This window comes from Coenobita brevimanus, chromosome 68 (genome assembly GCF_032717465.1).
Source record: "Coenobita brevimanus isolate Jiangsu-jjx chromosome 68, ASM3271746v2, whole genome shotgun sequence".
Classification (NCBI taxonomy): domain Eukaryota; kingdom Metazoa; phylum Arthropoda; class Malacostraca; order Decapoda; family Coenobitidae; genus Coenobita; species Coenobita brevimanus.
In genome coordinates this window covers 6021134-6039398 of record NC_137021.1, presented here as the reverse complement: position 1 = coordinate 6039398, position 18265 = coordinate 6021134, and the positions used below count along the sequence as shown (strand labels likewise).

The following is an 18265-nucleotide window of genomic DNA, read 5'->3' as shown; positions in this document are numbered from 1 at the left end:
TCTGTATCTTACCTGAGCTACTCTTACATGTATATTAAGACTCTTTCTTCCGATAGGGCAGGATCTCCTACATACAGTATGTGAATTCAGATTCTTTCCTACATAATATTAGACTCTTATTAATATTAGGTCAGATTCTCTTATTTACCCGAGATCAGGCATGTTTACTTCTAAGTCAGATGCTGTTACTTAAGTCACTCACACCTGTTTATATGAAATTACATTCTAGGGGTTTCAAGATGCCCAATTCATTTACTTCCAAGTGGTCAAATTTTCCTACAAGATATCTGATACAGGTGTTTACAAGATGTCAGTAGATGCGTTAATTAGATCAAGTTTTATTACTTAAAGATGTCCGATTTAGTTATCCTTACTTGCATGAGGTCAAACTAGATTACTTCCCTGAAACGAGACACTTACTTAGGAGATGTCAAATTCATATACTGAAAATTTAGTTTTTGGAGATAGATCAGAGCTGGTTGCTCACAGGATTTATGATTGCAAATATGTACTGTATATATTCAACGATGTATGTGCGACCTGGTTAGAGTATATCAGACTACATGATCTGCGATGTCGATTTGGTTTGCCTGCCTGAGTGAGAAATTATTGTCTGTGTTTTCTACCTAAATTGCAAGATGTCACGTATATTAGAGCAGATGTCCCTGCATTATATATTTCTATTTTATTTATATATTTATTTTTTAATTAATTATTTCTTTATTATTTTTCGACCTTATGAAAACTTTGATGTAAATACTCACGATACATGTCATTGAACTTTCGATACTCGTCTTCAGTTGATGCACAACTCCCGCTCTGTCTCTCCATTTTGCTACCCCAGGCCGTCCCATCCACCTGCCCCCTCCCATACCATCCTTCTTTAGCCACTTCCCTCCCCACTTCCAATTTTCTAATTTTCCTTTCCACCGTCAACCCCATGCTTCACGCAACGTCTACCTCCACGTTGTGTACTTTTCCCGCCCTGCCCCACCACACACCACCAACCCAGCCACCCCACCAACTCTCTACAGTACACCCCATCCAGCATTCACTTTCTCAATGACCACTGAAGCAATCGAACTGTGATTACCTATATATGCTCGTCATGTCGCTGTGGTCGATTATTTTGGCGAGACTGAATTGTGAGATGCTGAGGGGAAAATGTTGGGCGAGTATCTTGGTTCGCTAAACACCATCAAAAGCTTCGATTTACAAACACTGTGAGGCCAAACTTACCCCAGGCAAGGCTGTCGGGGCACTATTTTCATGCCGAGGTCAGTGAGCGTTGCACTGAATTCAAGGTTATTATTTACCCATTCACTGTGATGAAATGGTGCTGGAAACGGACGCCATGGATTGGTGGCAGTGAAATAACCAGGTGGCTCAACTTACCCGTTGTGCAAACGTCTCAGGGACTTCTCTGTGCCCCGAAAGAAGGCTTTCTGTAAACAATGCACCCAGACCATCCCATACGAGCCGTATCCGGCTGGAGCGTCTTAACCCACTAGACCACCAGGCATCTGTTTATTGGCTCTGTGGTTACCACCCAGCGTAGTAAATGGTTTCCTGGGTTACAGGAATCCACTTGGATTGTCACTCAGTGCAGTCACCTGAAGGTAGCACTACAAAAAGTGAGGGGATGGTGAGCGCCCTTATCTAGCACTAAAATAAAATGCAAGAAACTATTAACCTGCTGTATGCTTAAATAACTAGCTTCAATTTGTTGCCATCTGACGGAACTGGGTCACTGACAACTTTAATACTAAGTCGTGGTTGCATGAAATTCATTGAGCCCGACTTGTTTGGTAGGAATAAATAAATCTTTTTTGTTACTTATCTAATCCACCCTTCAGTCTGACTACGCTTGGCCATTAGCTGAGTTGCAAAGGGTTGGGCAGATGAAAATAAGCAGAGTAGCGTATAGAAGAGGACCTGGAGAGGCTCTTAAGCTGACGGGAGGACGGGCAGCAGCTTCTTACGCATTGACGATTTCGGTCAGACCCTGCATGTTTACGTAAGGGCGGAGTTCAGTGTGAAGGAAGCAGAGTGTGAGGCGACGAGCTGGCTGGCTGAAGCAATCCTTGGTATTTATGAAGGAGCTTAACCAAATGAAGGATAAACAAGCCTCCATAGCACTTCACTGTTATGAATAGTCGTCTTGATTTTCGTATATTCTTTCCTTGATATTCATTCTGTTTTGGTCTTGGAAATTAAGGAAGCTGTAAGAGTTGAGGGCAGAAGAATCCACCAGCCATCTTTTGCGCGACTTAAACCCATGAAAAATTGCACTGTACCAAGTTCGCCAAAGCACACGTAGACCAATCAAGCTTAACCTCACACAACACACCATTCTTTACTCCAAAATCATCTCCAGTGTTCTCAGTTTATGGCCTAGCTTCTCCAATCCATTTCAACGCGAGTGTGTCCTTTTTTTGTAATACTGTATTGAGGTTAGGAGAGTTTTCGAACTGCGGGGTTAATATGTAACTTTCACAAGCTCCTTTCCTGTAGTGCGTGTTTTTCTTTTTTTTTTTAAATCAAAGACCCCTAATCCCTTTCAGCTCATTTGTTGGCCTAATGTGAACAGATTACAGGATTGGTTTGACGAGTAACCAAGGAGACTCATTCTTGGGTATTCTGTATCTTCAATTTTGTATTCTGGACCATTTAGTTTTTTTTAATCTATATCATTAATTTTTGGATTGTCATTAATTTTCGATTCTGTATAATTCCTTTCGTATTCTCAGGCATTAATCTTGTATTCTGTAAGAGTAATTTTGTAATGTCATTTATTTTTATTTGTTTCATCAGTTTGACATTCTGTATCATCAATTTTTTGTTGTGTCATTAATTTTGTATTTCACCTCATCAGTTTTGTATTTTATCATTATGTTTTATTCTGTATCATTAATTTGTATTCTGTATTAATTATGTATCCTGTATAATCAGTTTTGTATTTCGTATCATTAATATTGTATTCTATGATTTGTTTTGTATTTCGTATAATTCTTTTTCCCACTCGATCGAGCACAGCGTTTCCTGTTTCCATCGGACCCATCTCTGCAGTATTGGCCCCGAGACCTTCATTGCGGGTGTTGGCTGATGTGACCCTGGGGCTTGCTTTACACACACACACACAACGTTATATTCTGACTACCGCGAGCCTCACTGGTTCATTATGTACTTTATTGTTATTTTTCCCCTGAAGTATTTTAACCCTTTCAGTTCGATGACGTAATTTTCACTTAATTGCAACTATTCTCATATTATTTTATTCAGGTGACGCTTTCGGCTGTTTGAACTAGAGTTATTAATGAAGGCTGCATCTAACCCCCCCTCTCCCCAGTTGGAAGCTGAATAAAATCGTCTAGAAATAGCAGAAGTAAGAAGTGCGTCATCCTAGTGAAGTGGTTAAGGTAGTGGGGGCGTCCTTACGAGATTTCCAAAGCTTACGTTGTGTCAAAGAGTGCTTGTTCGTAGCCTACTTTTGTCTCCACTCATACAGCAGCCAAACACTTCACAGCCAAAGTAGAGCCAACATTTGTGTGTGTGTGTGTGTGTGTGTGTGTGTGTGTGTGTGAGAGAGAGAGAGAGAGAGAAACAAAAGAAAAACTATATATATGATAATACTAAACTACTGGGAAGACTTATTTATTCTACGAACTGATTGAGATCTTTGATAAATACGAATCCAGGGCTTTATCCCCCACCCCCACCGTCACTACGCGGGGAAGTGTTGCGTAGCGGCCGGGATCTCTCGTGGCGCCCTCACCCCTCCCAACTGCGTTTCCTCTACCCATCCCCACCTACCCCTCTTTGTCTCCCCCACTCCTCTCCCTTCAACACCCTCTCTTCCTCGTGGTTTCTATATTTCAATTTCTCTGGCTTTCCTAACACCACACTCATCACACCCTGAGGTCTTTCCTATTATCCATTACATCTTATCTTCTCCTCCCCCCACCTCTCTCCCTCCATCATCAGTTACTACACATCTCTTTCTATCTGACTCAGGGTCTTCTCCACCCCCACCCCATCCCCCCTCTCTTGGCTTCCCTTCTCTTTTCATCCCCGGTTCTTCCTTACCCTCCCACCCCTCGCTGCCCCACCTTTTCTCTGTCACCTGGCCCCCTTCCTTTCCCCCCATCCCCATTACCCTCGCCACCCTCTCCCTTCGGAGTGGCCGCGACGCATGGGCGGGGTATATAAGGGGAAGAGACGGGCGGGGCGGACCCAGACAACAAGGAGAAAGAACGAACCAAGAGAACCGTGTTTGTGAACCTCGCCTCAGCGGAGACCGGCAGGACAGTGTGGGTGAATCTATGTTACAGAGGGACAGTGGCCAGAGAGACATTGATCTTACTGTGTACCTACGTGGATATCACCAACGCACTGAGTCGTGATTCTTTGGTGTTGCTGTAGTGTGTTCACGCCAACGCTTCCACCACGTAAGTGTTGCAGTATCAGTGCTGTGGGATGGATGCTCTGGCAGAGTTTGTCTAACTCTGCCGGTTAGAAAATGCTTTCCACAACAAATTAGTGCTTGTATTAAGCCTCCGGTGGGAAAATACTCTCCAGAACTAACCTCCCGTCTGATATCATGTTGAAATTAGTTACTTGGCGTGACTTGCTACCATCTGCCATCACGGAAATGCAAGCGTTCGTGCTGCAGAATTCAAGTTTGAGGTTCATTGTTGTCAGATAATAAATAATATCAAGAAAAAATCGGTAATATGAAAATGACCACAAAGCTACTAATATGAGAGTCATTGTACATCAGAATAACTAATTTTCCACCTGGAATAAGCTAATTTAGTTTGGCATATCTTTCTTGAAGAGAAGTGCTAGTTTCGTGTATTACACAGTCTCTTATTGAGTTTGTCCCCTAGTTTAACTTTTTAAAACACGAAAGCCAAGAAAAGTGAATCTGCATTCATGTTACGTCAGAGTGGATCAGCTGATCGTGTAAACAAAGCCACGTGGTGAGAGGCGCCACTGCCGCATCCGCCTCCAGAAATACCCCGCCGTTAAACTTGTGTGGGATGCGAAGTTGGCTTTCCCAGCTGGCAGGCGGGCTGATGGTGACGCAGCCACCCAGGTGCTGCTGGGGAAAACAAATGACTCCCCTGCTGCTGTATTATTAGTTCCACTGGGGTGATCACTCCAGTATTGCTTTTCTTTCCATGACCCCATCCTCCCTCCAGTAGAAGGTTCATTCCCGCAGCGGATCTTAAATGAACTTTTACAAATAACTCGCTTTCACCTTGGCATCCACGTGTATTAAATCACATTTAAGTAACTCTGCATTATGTATAAAATTATATATTTTTCATGGTAAGTGTATTTAAGCTATAATTAGTCGGGAGAGGCTGTTGCGAAGGTGAGGACAAAGAACAAAGAGCCAGAGCAACGCGTCTTGCCCTGCGCCAACGTTGGTTGCATCACAGTCGTGTCAGCGCCAACGTAACAAAACAGTAAACAATGGCACCATGCGGGAGAGTCCCACCACACGCCGTCTTTGTTGTTCTTACTATTTCTGGCAATGAAATGAATTTCATACTGACAGTCGTTTGTTCAGTAATTTATTACGACATCTTTTGCGATGTTTAAGCCTTTAATTCCATCCATATAATACTTAAAAATAAAACGTAGTTAGCTAAACCGATAAATAAAGAACGTTAATATGCTTTACTACCTCCCACATGCCTTGTCAAATACTTTTTTAATGGATTGGACCGTAGGCATAGGCTTTGAAGCACGTTCCCGAGGTCACCAGTAGCAAGATGATCCCCACTAGTCATGTCATCACCTGGTCACCAATATCAACTAGTTCCGTTATTATACGTTATTGATGTCACATTCCGGTGTCACATTATTTGCATTTTTTTTTTTTTTTAACGTCAGTGGAGCTGCATAGATAAGCAGGAAATCTGTTGTTAACCCAAGGGCAACGAGAGGCTATTCCTAATGTGCATATGGTAGTCTGGGAGTGGTGATGCTAAACTGATTTCGATTTTTGTGGACTCTAGAAGAACTGGACTAAGATTAATTTCTCATTGTTCCCAACAACAGTTAGGATGAACCGTGACCACACAGTCCCCAACCCACTGATCTATCAGCTCCACCTTGCTTTGTACACCTAATGTTTGCAATTCTTTTCCAGCCGGTTCTTATACACGTTGCTTACGTTTTTAGCAAACTTCGTTTTTTTTTTCTTCTCACTGCAGTTGACCTTGTTGTGTTGCAATAGGCCTCCAGTTATCTGTACTTGCATGTCCTCCCATATTTCTTGGTGCCTGCCCTGTCTCACCATGCCCACTTGAGCCAAGCTCACCTCTCCACCACTGTGCTCTCCTTTTACTTTCCTTACAGGGATTGGTTCGCATCCTTCCTTCATTCATCGTACTTTGGGCGCGGTAACTTTCCACAAGGATCTATTATTGGCTGAAGGTAGAAACAGACGAGAAACCGGAGTAGACATGAAGTAGAAGGTATTTACACAGTCTCGTAAGGGGCCTGTTATTGGCTGAAGGTAGAAGCAAATGAAAAACCGTAGTAGACATGTAGAAGGTACACTAGTGACCCTATAGGCATAGGAGGCTCTCTAACACTTCTTGCTTAGCGATTAGTTTTCCGTATAACACGCATACACTTTCTCGTGCTATTAATTTTGTTCCATTTCAACGGCGACGTGAATCGTTTAAAGAAACATATCAGAGAAAATTGTAACGTGCTCCCTCACGAAGAATCAGATCATTTGGAGGTTGAAAGTCGAACCTATAAAATACCACATTGGACTGAAAGGACTAAGGTGAGATGACCAGAGACTTAGGAGTATGAGGTGAGGCGGGGAGGAGATAACCTGAGGAGCCAGGTGGTTGCTATTTGTGTTGGTGCCTCACGCATGGCAACACAACCGCGCAGTTATCCGGGCACTATACTCTGGCATTTTGACGTGGCCTTTAAATTGTCATCATCTCCATTTTGAACGATGAACTGTCGTAACGGAGAGGAAAGCAGGACCAAAACTTTCCGGCGATAATTTCGGAAACATGTGAAGGGGGCATACATACACGTCTGGCCTTTGTACTGTTGCCGACTGTGTTGTTGAAGATGAAGTAATTATCACAGGCTCTTCGTGAATAATCGTCAGAAGTTGCGGCCTTGTCTGGACCTGTGTAAATGGTTTTAAGAATACGGCTTCAAGTTTGGCACACATCTTATACTGGCTCTTGTACATGTCAAAAATTTAATGTACCCCAGTTTACCTCCTCTGCCCTCGAGCACTTTTTTCTTTCTTCTTCAGAACAAATGCCACTCCCCCCACGTCAGATACATTGGCGCATGTGGCTTTGTTCACTGTTATGCAATATACTTTTAAAATCTTGGGTAATTTGGAAGTAATGTCACAATTCAGGGTCAGCGAGTGATAAAGGTTACTGGGCTTCTACCTGAGTCACCAAAGTGTATGAGAGTAACACAGGCTTTCTCTCGTCATGTTAATTTTGAAGAAAACTTGGATTTAGGCAATCACGTCGCCAATACGGCCCGAATTACAGCACCCATCTTCACACACACACACACACACACACACACACACACACACACACACACACACACACGCACGCACGCACGCACGCACGCACGCACGCGCACACACACACACACACACACACACACACACACACACACACACACACACACACACACACACACACACACACACACCAGTCGTTCCTCACTTTCCGAGTCTTTCTCTCACCTTTCACCACGTGGCGTTCGATTTTGTCCCAGCCAACCCATCCTTTTCTGTACACTCAACATTTGTTTCACGAAAACTTCATTGATGGATGAAGAAATGGTGTGCGTCAGGAAAGTCTGCATCGTTCTTTTCAGTATCTGCTGATTTGCGATATAGTGTAAATGTCCTCATCTAATGTCCACCTAAACCTGTTTCCCTTGACGCTAATAGACCCTTGAAGAACGCTCTTGTTTTTCAGCAGCTAGAGAGTAAAGAACAATGTTAAAAGTTTTAAGAGCGAGAAAGAGAAAGATTTTGGTTCAGCAAGGTTACATGACCAGTTTAGACCATACTTAAAAATTGTACGAAACTGTACGTCTGTTACGTTCGTAGAAAGTGTCCTTAGTTTTTTTTCCGACATTAACCTCTTAACCCCTTCAGCTCAATGACGGACTTTTCCACTTTATTGTGGTCACCCTTCCGGCGGGACTCACTTCAGAGAAAGTTTTCGAACTGAAGGGGTCAAATAACAGCCTTCATTACTCCTTGAACATCGAGATCTCCCTTAAACCGAATGAGATCGTCTGGAAGTAGCAACAAAATATAAACATTTATTTCATCGCAGTGAAGGGTTTAAATTTTGTAACTGAGCAAGCGCTGGGGATTTTGTAAGGCCGAGCCAAATGCGGAGGAGGGGGTGATTGCGGGTATAGAGCAGTGGAAACATGAACCCGGTATAATGAGACAGAAGTAAGAGTAGATGTGGATACTGTGAGGCATTTTACTCCCAGTTCACCTCATTAAAGGCTGTACGACGCACCTGAGACAGTGTGGCGTCTTTTGTTCCGCGTATGACGTCAACAGGGGGGCTTTGACCCTCCCTCTTGGCACAGTGAGTAGAGGGGTAACACCTCCCCCCCCAGCCACTGCCTCTCTCCAACCACCACGCCTTTATCTCGCACGACCATACCAAGAAGTTAATGGCTCCTGAGATCAGTTTAGTTTATCTTGCTTCAGTAAAATCTCTTGTATTTGAAGGGATTGATATACTATAGGAGACCATTTTATCCAGCTTCAGTGAGATCTTTTGTACAGAAAGGGATTGATATACAAGAAGACTATTTATTCAGTTGCAGCGAGATTTCTTACATGTGAAGCGATTGATAACATTAGATTCACGAAACCTCTGTATCACGAGTTTTCACATTCCAAAGTACTTTTTTTTTTTTGGGGGGGGGGATAATTTTATCTTGATCCTATCACTGCGAAGTCTCTCTCTCTCTCTCTCTCTCTCTCTCTCTCTCTCTCTCTCTCTCTCTCTCTCTCTCTCTCTCTCTCTCTCTCTCTCTCTCTCTCTCTCTCTCTCTCTCTTTTAACACTAACACCAGTTCAGCTGAGGAGAGACACATTGAAGAGGTGTTGAATAAGAACTAGAAGATAAGGTGGTGGGTGATGGTTTACTGGTGAAGGGAACATTGCGTTATTAATCCTTTAAGGGTATTGTCGCATATATGCCGGCCAACGTCAGATCCCCCCCCCCCTCTTTTTCCAGCTCTGGGGGAATTTCACCCGATTCAGGAATTCAGAGACAGATGCCAGTACTAGAACTCTCTCTCTCAGTCCCGCGAGGAGTAGAGAAAAGCATATGGACAGCAGAATCACTCACGGAATTCGTATGGAAGCATTTCCTTTTAATTATTGTGGCCTCAGGCTCATCCGAACATGGATACAGTAGACTGCAGGCTGAAGTTTCCCTTCTGCTGCTTGGTTATTGAGATGAGACTGAGTGACGTCTGTACGTCAGTGCTACCGCGCGATGGCGTCCCCCTCCAACACTTTTCTGTAGATGTACCTGTTTCATACAGCCAGTGTCTTATTGTTTTGCTATTTGTCGTGAAATTATTTTGCAGCATTGAACAGGCAACTATTAGAGCTGTCAGTGTACTTAACCAGTAATTGTTCAGCTAGAGAAACATTAAACACTTGTCACATTCGAAACATATCAGTTGCACAATTGTTTAGTAAAGTGTGTGTGTGAGGGGGGAGGGAGAAAAGAAAAAAAAAATCCTTTTGCCCTTTGTGGTTGCAATGACGTCACCCTTTAACACACCACCACTTTATCATCATATCCTCTACTTCTGATTGACTTTAATTCAGTAGTGATTTATTTTGATTTGTGTGCTGGAACTGTTGTCCCTGTATCTACTTAAATTTGGTCCCATCATTATCGGTAAAGTGGACACGATCCAGAAAAAACACACACACACACACACACACACACACACACACACACACACACACACACACACACACACACACACACACACACACACACACACACACACACACACACACACACACACACACACACACACACACACACACACACACACACACACACACACACACACACACACACACACACACACACACACACACACACACACACACACACACACACACACACACACACACACACACACACACACACACACACACACACACACACACACACACACACACACACACACACACACACACACACACACACACACACACACACACACACACACACACACACACACACACACACACACACACACACACACACACACACACACACACACACACACACACACACACACACACACACACACACACACACACACACACACACACACACACACACACACACACACACACACACACACACACACACACACACACACACACACACACACACACACACACACACACACACACACACACACACACACACACACACACACACACACACACTTGCAAACTATTTGCAGTTCAACATATAACAGTGAAATTTTTCGCTCATTCTGCACTTCGAAATTCTTAGCTCCATCCGCAGTGAAATGAACTACACATTAATTCACTCTTTCAAACCTTGGGAATGCTTGGTTCTGTCCCATGCTTTTCTTGTTCATTTACTCCTACATAGACCAGCAAAGTTTGCTTTACCACCGATGTCGGACCCGGTACTGGACAGACCAGTAACGTTACATCATAGCACCGGTAGTATTACCTATCATTGCTGGCCAGCATATCCTCATCCACTTCATCCTACAACCGATCCTACAGTTACGTTGCTTTCGCATAGCAGTCATTTCCAGACTGCTGTTAACACCTGCTTAAGGCAGGTAGAATAAATAATAGGTGAAGAGTGCTGTGCAGAGTTGTCTTGGTTGCCTTCAGTCCTGTGTAGGCTGTGTTGATAACACCTGTTTGAAACAGGTAGAATATTAGATGAAGAGTGCTGAGAGTGATGTACAGAGCATCTATCTTGGTGGCCGCCAGTCCTTTGTTGTTAACACCAGTTTAAGGCAGATAGAATAATAGACGAAGAGTGCTGTACAGAGCATCTGTCTTGGTGGCCGTCAGTCCTTTGTGCTTCAGATACAGCTTGTCTGTAATATACAGTATAGTGTCCACTGTTTGACATCGTGAGTGAATTATAGCATTTACCAGCCAGTGGGAGGGGAGGGGGGGTCAAGATAGTTCAACTCAGTGCCCACTGCCCCAGGTCCTAATAAACAAGAAGGGTTGGCGTCAGGACATCCGCCCGTAAAAACCGGTCAAAACCAAAACTGAGCTGTAGCTGTATGGCGAAGATTGGTCATTCACATCGACCCCCCTATAGAAATGGGAAACTATACAAGAAAAAGATCAGTAGGAACTGAATTCCACTTGACGCAGTGTGCTCAGTATCACTCAGCCGTACTGTACATACCATGGGCAAAACTAATACAGAAAAAAATATACAGCATATATACAGCACCTGCGGCAAACCGCAGTTACAGAAAGCCGGCTCAAGATTCATTCCAGTTTTGGTAGAAAAATCAGTTTCTCCTCAATTTTGACTTCGGATCACCATCTCACTCCTTTCCCAAATTCTCTGACGCTCATTATAATGAAGAGTATACAGTTTTTGAGGAAATGACAAGAATAATAATTTGTCAAAGCTTTGCAGGCTCCTAAAGATGCGTCCAACTCCAGTCATTCCAGTAGATGTTTAGGTTAGATAAGGATGTGGCGTTTCTGGTTGGCAAGGGTTGAAATGGATGATTTTTTTTTTTTTTTTTTTTTATTCTCATTCCCATCTGAAGGATGCCAGGTTAGGTCTGAAAATGCCAAAATTAGGTCCGAAAGGCAGGAGGGTTAGGGCCAAAGGATACCTAGAGTAGGCTGGATACAAATGATTTATTTATTTATTTTCAGCAGAATCGCCAGTTATAGTGAGACTGCTAGTCCCTCCCAAAAATGGGGGTTTCCCATGGAAATGAAGGTTTTACATGAACAAAACGACAGTGGGGTTTTCTGAGGAAATGATGGTTTTATATGAACAAAACACTGAGATATACCAGATTTTTCTACCAGTAACTAGTTGCAAATTAAAATTAATCTTTTTCCTAAGTTTAAAGATAGTTCCCCCGTAATAATGCTATTGTTATGTATGTGAATTTCATAAATCCGTGAATACTGTATCTAGTTTAAACAAATATGCATTGGCCCCAAACCCTTTTTCTTCCATTAGCTAACTGGAAATTTGGTGTTCTGTCTCCTTCAAAGATTATTGACTGATATGCCAGTCATTATACATTGATTGTCAAAACTATTGTGCTGATTATTTATGGAGTTATCATTTACAGTATGCCTTCAGAAACAATCACTCCTGATTTGCATGGGGAAAGGGACGTGGAGGAAGAGGACGAGGGAGTAGTGGAGGGATCTGAAACAGAAGAAGAGGGAGAGGGTAGTAGTAGTGGCAGCAGCAGCGACACTGGCACAGATGACAGGAAGAATGAAGACGAAAGAAAGGAACCTCGTCGCACCACCACCATCCAGAGAGAGTTGGCGGATGCCATCGTTCGTCTAGCACCCATTGAAGAGTTGAAGTTCCTTCTGCAGTGTGGCGCCAACGTGAGTGGATAAGCATGTCAGAAATATGTAAGTCTAACTTGTTTTTGACATTGGTTTTGACAAAAAAAAATATATATCACTGAAAACAGTGATGGGACCATTGAAATAAGGGATGAGCTCTAATAGTTATGGTCTGTGTTTTCAGGTGAAGGATCCAGTGACCCAGGGACTTACACCATTGCATTATGCTGTGTGGCAGCGATACCCAGAGGCTGCAGAGTTCCTCATCAGTGAGGGTGAGAATTCACTTTACACTATTGTGATGTATTCTCGTGCACCAAGTTTTTACAGCATTTTTTCTTTGCCTTTTAAGGGAGGTAAGGCTTCCAGAACCTTGGAAAGTTGTAATACAGACTCACTGTGACATTCCTTAACACAACGTCAAGATCCAAAAAAAAATTTCAGCATGAAACAGCACAGAACGGAAAAAAAAAAAAAAATCAGTCAGGATATACTGTATGTTTAACTCAGTTGAAAGGCTCCCTTTGATGATGCCCCTAAACTACATTTTTGTGAATGACTTCTGTTTATTAAAAACTTAAACTTAAGTAGGTGCTATTACAGATCAGCCTATATATTGTAGTACAGGACATTTCATATTCATCACCACAAATCCACTGACTTCTGGATGAAAGAAAATACACTACAGAATTGTGTAACTTAAGCACATTTTTCTTTACTATTAGAGATCACTTTAGGCTATTAATTTAGTCCCCCCTCCCCTTCCCTGGCCAGTAGGTTGAATTTTACTAATTTCTGATCATGTACACTCATGCAGACTGGTTGTTTTGAACTGCTGTAAATGCCAGTATAGGTCAGGTAGGCTTGTTTGATATAGTTTACAGTTTATCTGAGACAGTTCATTACCAGACGCCATGTATCCCAAACGGGGTTGCCAAGGGCTTAGAGTTAATTGTTTTACAGGGAGGGGCACTAATCCTCCACCAACCCCACCAACCTTATATATCTGAGACAGTAGACCAAAAATATTTTGAATGTAGCATGTTGTTATTATTTGAGTATGTACACTGCTGACACCAGTAACAGCAAGTGCACTTCCATACCTGCTATATCCAACCTTATATTGTATAGTTTCAGATTACCAGAGAAGTGGTACGGTAGCATTATAGTACATTACTGCAACAGTACTCATGTTTACTTTATTTGGTTCATGAAATGCCAGATTAGAGCCGTGAGCATTGGAATGAGGAAGTAATGGATAGAAAGAGTATGCTGTGATTTTAACTGTGCTTTAGCTCTGGCAGTTGGGTACTAGTAATTGGTATGATAATTCTTGTTAACACCAGGCTGTGACATCAATGCTCGTGATGAAATTGGGTACACAGCACTTCACCTGTCAGCTGAGCATGGATACACTGAGATGATGCGGGTCTTGCTCAAACACAATGCTCAAGTCAACTTCAATCCCCCTCCAGAGTTTGACGATGACTTCCCTACAGATGCTTTTGATGAGCCTCTTCGACTGGCCCTGAAGGTAAGATAGCATCTTATTTATAAAATTCAAATTGAGACAGTTTTTTCAGCAATCAGTAAGATTCATTTTTAGTTACTGTACATTATTGACAGTATCTGTTGATCACAGATGATTCCATAGTAAATTCCCCTTTTGAGGTAGCTGTAACAAGAATGATTCTGGGTAACATTATTCTTTGCACATCCTGTCACCTGGCATGCTCTTTCACTTTTCCTCTGATATTCTAACATGCTTTTGTACCTTCCAAGGGTGTCTTCCTCCAAAACCATCTGTAAATTCACTTTTGATCTGTGTTATTTATTGTATTTACGAATTTTGACTTCATAATCTCATATAATTTTCCTCCATTCCTCAAGGCTATATTATATACTTTTCTGTATAAGTATATATAGATAGATAGATAGATAGATAGATAGGTAGGTAGGTAGATAGATAAATAGACAGATATTTCTCAGTTGTAGTACCTGTACCTTAGTACTCTACCTAGGGTAAGACCTAGGGGAGGTAATTGTGGTAACCTCGATAATGCAGTGGCCCTGTATCCCAAGATACCGTAATGGGTGAATAACCCACCATAGGCTCAAATACGTATGTTTAGATGGGCACCGTTGTAAGCTCCTCATGGCATCTGCCCCCACCTTTACCTCTTAGTACAGTGCTCATTATGTTTGCCTGTGTTCTACCAGTCACTGTCAGATTTTGTAGCCTTTACCTGTGATATTTTTTCTTTCGCTACAAATGCACATCATATATGGAACAGTGGTCTAAAATTAACTAAATTGTATTTCCTGGATTAATTTTACTTTGCTAATCAATCATCCTTTTCATATCTACCGGTATACCACGTATGTAGAAGTTCAGTAACTGTATTCTTATTCTTTATTTTTCTTACAAACTATACTTCAGCTTTTCCTGACATACCAGTTGACCTAAAATGTGTGAACTACATTTATTTTAACATATAATTACCCAGAATTATGTTTCACTTCCCATTATTATTGCTGTTAAATACTGTACTGTATGTAATGTACCAGTGCCATGACTTTGAACTACGATGTCCCAGTAAACAATAATACATGTTTTATGGTTTTGAGCACAAGTATGTGGGATAGATATTCTGGGTGTGTTTTGTCTGTGGTATTATGTACCTGTAGTTATAGTATGAAAGACCAGCTTAGGAGTGTAATGAAACTTTCAAATGATTGTACACTGGTAGGTGTCTTGGGAAAGCATAAATTATTTTGCTTGTTCATGGAATGCTGAAAATTGTTCATGTTTAGGAAGTATTTGACTGTAATCACAAAATAAACTGCAATTTTACTGAACTGATATCTTTTCAGCATGACCACCATGATGCTGCCCGTCTGTTGTTGGAACATGGTGCCAATCCCAATACACGCTATTTCTTTGGCTCTGAGATCAACCTGGTGAATCCTCTCAACACCCAGCTACTGCATATTCTTCTCTCCTACGGTGCTGACCCTAATGCACGTGACCGACAAGGTTTTACTCCTATCATGAAATGCTGCCGGCTTCAGCAGGTTTGTCTTTTGTTTACCTACAGGACTTTAGTAAAGTACTGTACATACAGACATCAATCATAACAGCACGACAGGACTAGTAATATATGGTAAGCTTAGACTGGTAGAATGGCACACAGTACATTATTAGATTTAGTAATTTGTCATCAGTGAGATTTCAAATCATTTATCGAGCAATTAAAATGCAGATTCTCCTCCAGTAATATTTATGTTGTATGCTTTTACTGATAAATGCTTCTGTGTGAAATCACCTTTTATAGTTATTACACCCATACCAGGCATGTATTTGAGGGGGATGGGGGTGTATGGCCCCCCTTTTTTATCAGCAGACCAGTGATGCAAATAATAAAGGACAATGTTCTTTACCAGAACATGTGCAGTACCCAGTAAATACCTTGCACAAATGCAGTCATAGAATCATTTCAGTGAAAAGAGGGATTTAGTGCTAAATTTTTGAGGAATTTTGTAATGAGCCAGTATGAGTTCAGACTTGAAGTAATTCCATTAGTAATCATTCCCCGCTCGTTTTCCAAAGTGCTGGGCCTGGTCCTGCATACAGAAGGTATAGTCTTCAGTATGTGTACAGTAATGTAGTCTGATATTTATTACTTGAAGCAATTATCAGCATCTTTAGAACTTTGGTGCGGAACTTTGGTGCGGTATTAAGATATGTGACAAACATATCCTACCAATATTAAGCAAAGTGAGAACAATCATGGCCCTTGTTAAAGGAAAAATATGCCTGGTCTAGATTATTTTATTCACAGTTTAATTTAACCATTGCTTTTATATGACATTCTGTTGCTTGCATTATTATCCTTTGCTGAACCTGTTAATAATCCTGTTACTAGTGATCTATTTAAAATGCCACATGTTTGTAGTCTTATGTAACAGACCCAGCTTTTACATACACTTCCCCCTCCTCCTCCTTTTTGGTTATTCTGAATGCACAGAAAGTCTGTTTTACTCCAGCTTTCCCAAATCAGAATGGAGTTCTAGAGATTGATGTGTAGTTCCACTTGTGAGCTCTTAACTTTCTCCCCTGAAGGATGCCTCAGATGAGATGGAAGCTCGTGATAACATCTCAGGTGTAGAGGTCCTAAAGCACTTCGCCCAGACTCTCATGGTGAGTGAAGACTGCCGGGGGAAGATCTGGTTCTTTGGCCTCAGTCTGTTCTCTAGTTAGTCCCTCCCCTCCCATTTTATGTTTTGACATGTGATCTCTCCCGTCTTCCTAAGCACACACAACACACACAGAACTGAACTTTTCCTTTTGATACAATTATAATTGCCTATAGTAAATTATAAACATTATTACTTTGAAGATGAAGGTGAAACGGGCTGTGGCACAAAAGAAGAAAGCATACAATGAATGGATGAGAAATAGGGGCGTGGAAGAAGTTGAGAGGCGGAAGAGAGAGTTATATGTAGAAAGAAAGAGAGAGGTGAAAAGATTAGTAAGAGAGAGTAAGAAGAGAGTGGATGAGGAATTCGGAAGGAATTTGAGTGTAAAGTAAGAAAATGTTCTGGAAAGAGGTGAAAAGAGTAAGACAGGGTGGAAGTGGAGTTAGCAGGGGAGTGAAAGATAAAAATGGTAGATTACTAGTGGAGAAGGGAGAAAAAGTGAGCAGATGGAGAGAACACTTTAAGGAATTGTTGAACGTGGAGGATGGAAGTAATGCGAGTATAAGTGGCTGGGGAATGGCTGGAAGAAGGAGGGAGGTGAGAAGACAGGAAGAAATCAGTAGGATAGAAGTTGTGGAAGCAATGAAGAAAGTTAAATCAGGGAAAGCCCCAGGAATTGATGGAGTGTGTGGTGAAATGCTGAAGCATGGGGGAGAGATAGTAGTAGAATGGATGTGGAAGATGTGCAGATTGGCCTGGGAGGAAGGTAGAGTCCCGGAGGATTGGAAGTCAGGTATAATTATTCCCTTGTACAAAGGAAAAGGGGAAAAAGAAGTGTGTGGTAATCATAGGGGCATTTGTCTTCTTAGTATAATCGGAAAAGTATATGGTAGGATACTTATTGACAGAGTTAGAGAAAGAACAGAGAAATTAGTTGGAGAAGAACAGGGAGGCTATAGGAAGGGAAGAGGTTGTGTAGATCAGATATTCATTCTCAGATCTTTAGTGGAAAAGTTTCTAGAGAAGGGAAAGAAGTTGTATGCGGCTTTCATGGATTTGGAGAAAGCATATGACAGGGTGGATAGACTAGGATTGTGGAAAGTGTTAAGAATATATGGAATAGATGGGAAGTTGTTGAATGCTGTGAAGAGTATGTACGATGGTGCGAAGGCTGCAGTGCGTGTGGATGGTGAACTAAGTGAATTTTTCTCTTTGAAAGTTGGGTTGAAACAGGGATGTGTCATGTCTCCATGGTTGTTCAATCTGTACATGGATGGGGTAGTAAAAGAGGTACAAGGTAGGGTAGTGGATGTTGGAGTGGCCCTGGTGAGAGAGGATAGTGTTTGGAAACTCCCTGTACTGTTGTTTGCAGATGATACTGTGTTGTTGAGTGAAGACGAAGGGGAGCTGCAA

General features: G+C 41.9%; 1 protein-coding gene across 4 annotated transcripts in view; it reads left to right on the top strand.

Moving 5' to 3' along the window:
- Nucleotides 1–4253: 4253 nt before the first annotated feature.
- The window catches only part of LOC145405848 (ankyrin repeat domain-containing protein 61-like), a 38084-nt gene continuing 24072 nt past the window's right edge, over nt 4254–18265 (top strand). For 2 of the 4 annotated variants that reach the window (XM_080277098.1, XM_080277097.1), the window contains exons 1-6: nt 4254–4448; nt 12421–12691; nt 12837–12927; nt 13999–14186; nt 15527–15727; nt 16776–16853. In XM_080277098.1, the coding sequence (XP_080133224.1) occupies nt 12422–12691; nt 12837–12927; nt 13999–14186; nt 15527–15727; nt 16776–16853 (828 nt within the window). In that variant the 5' untranslated portion in view covers nt 4254–4448; nt 12421. The remainder of the gene's footprint in view (nt 4449–12420; nt 12692–12836; nt 12928–13998; nt 14187–15526; nt 15728–16775; nt 16854–18265) is intronic. The other 2 variants (XM_080277101.1, XM_080277100.1) reach the window with 1 other exon arrangement.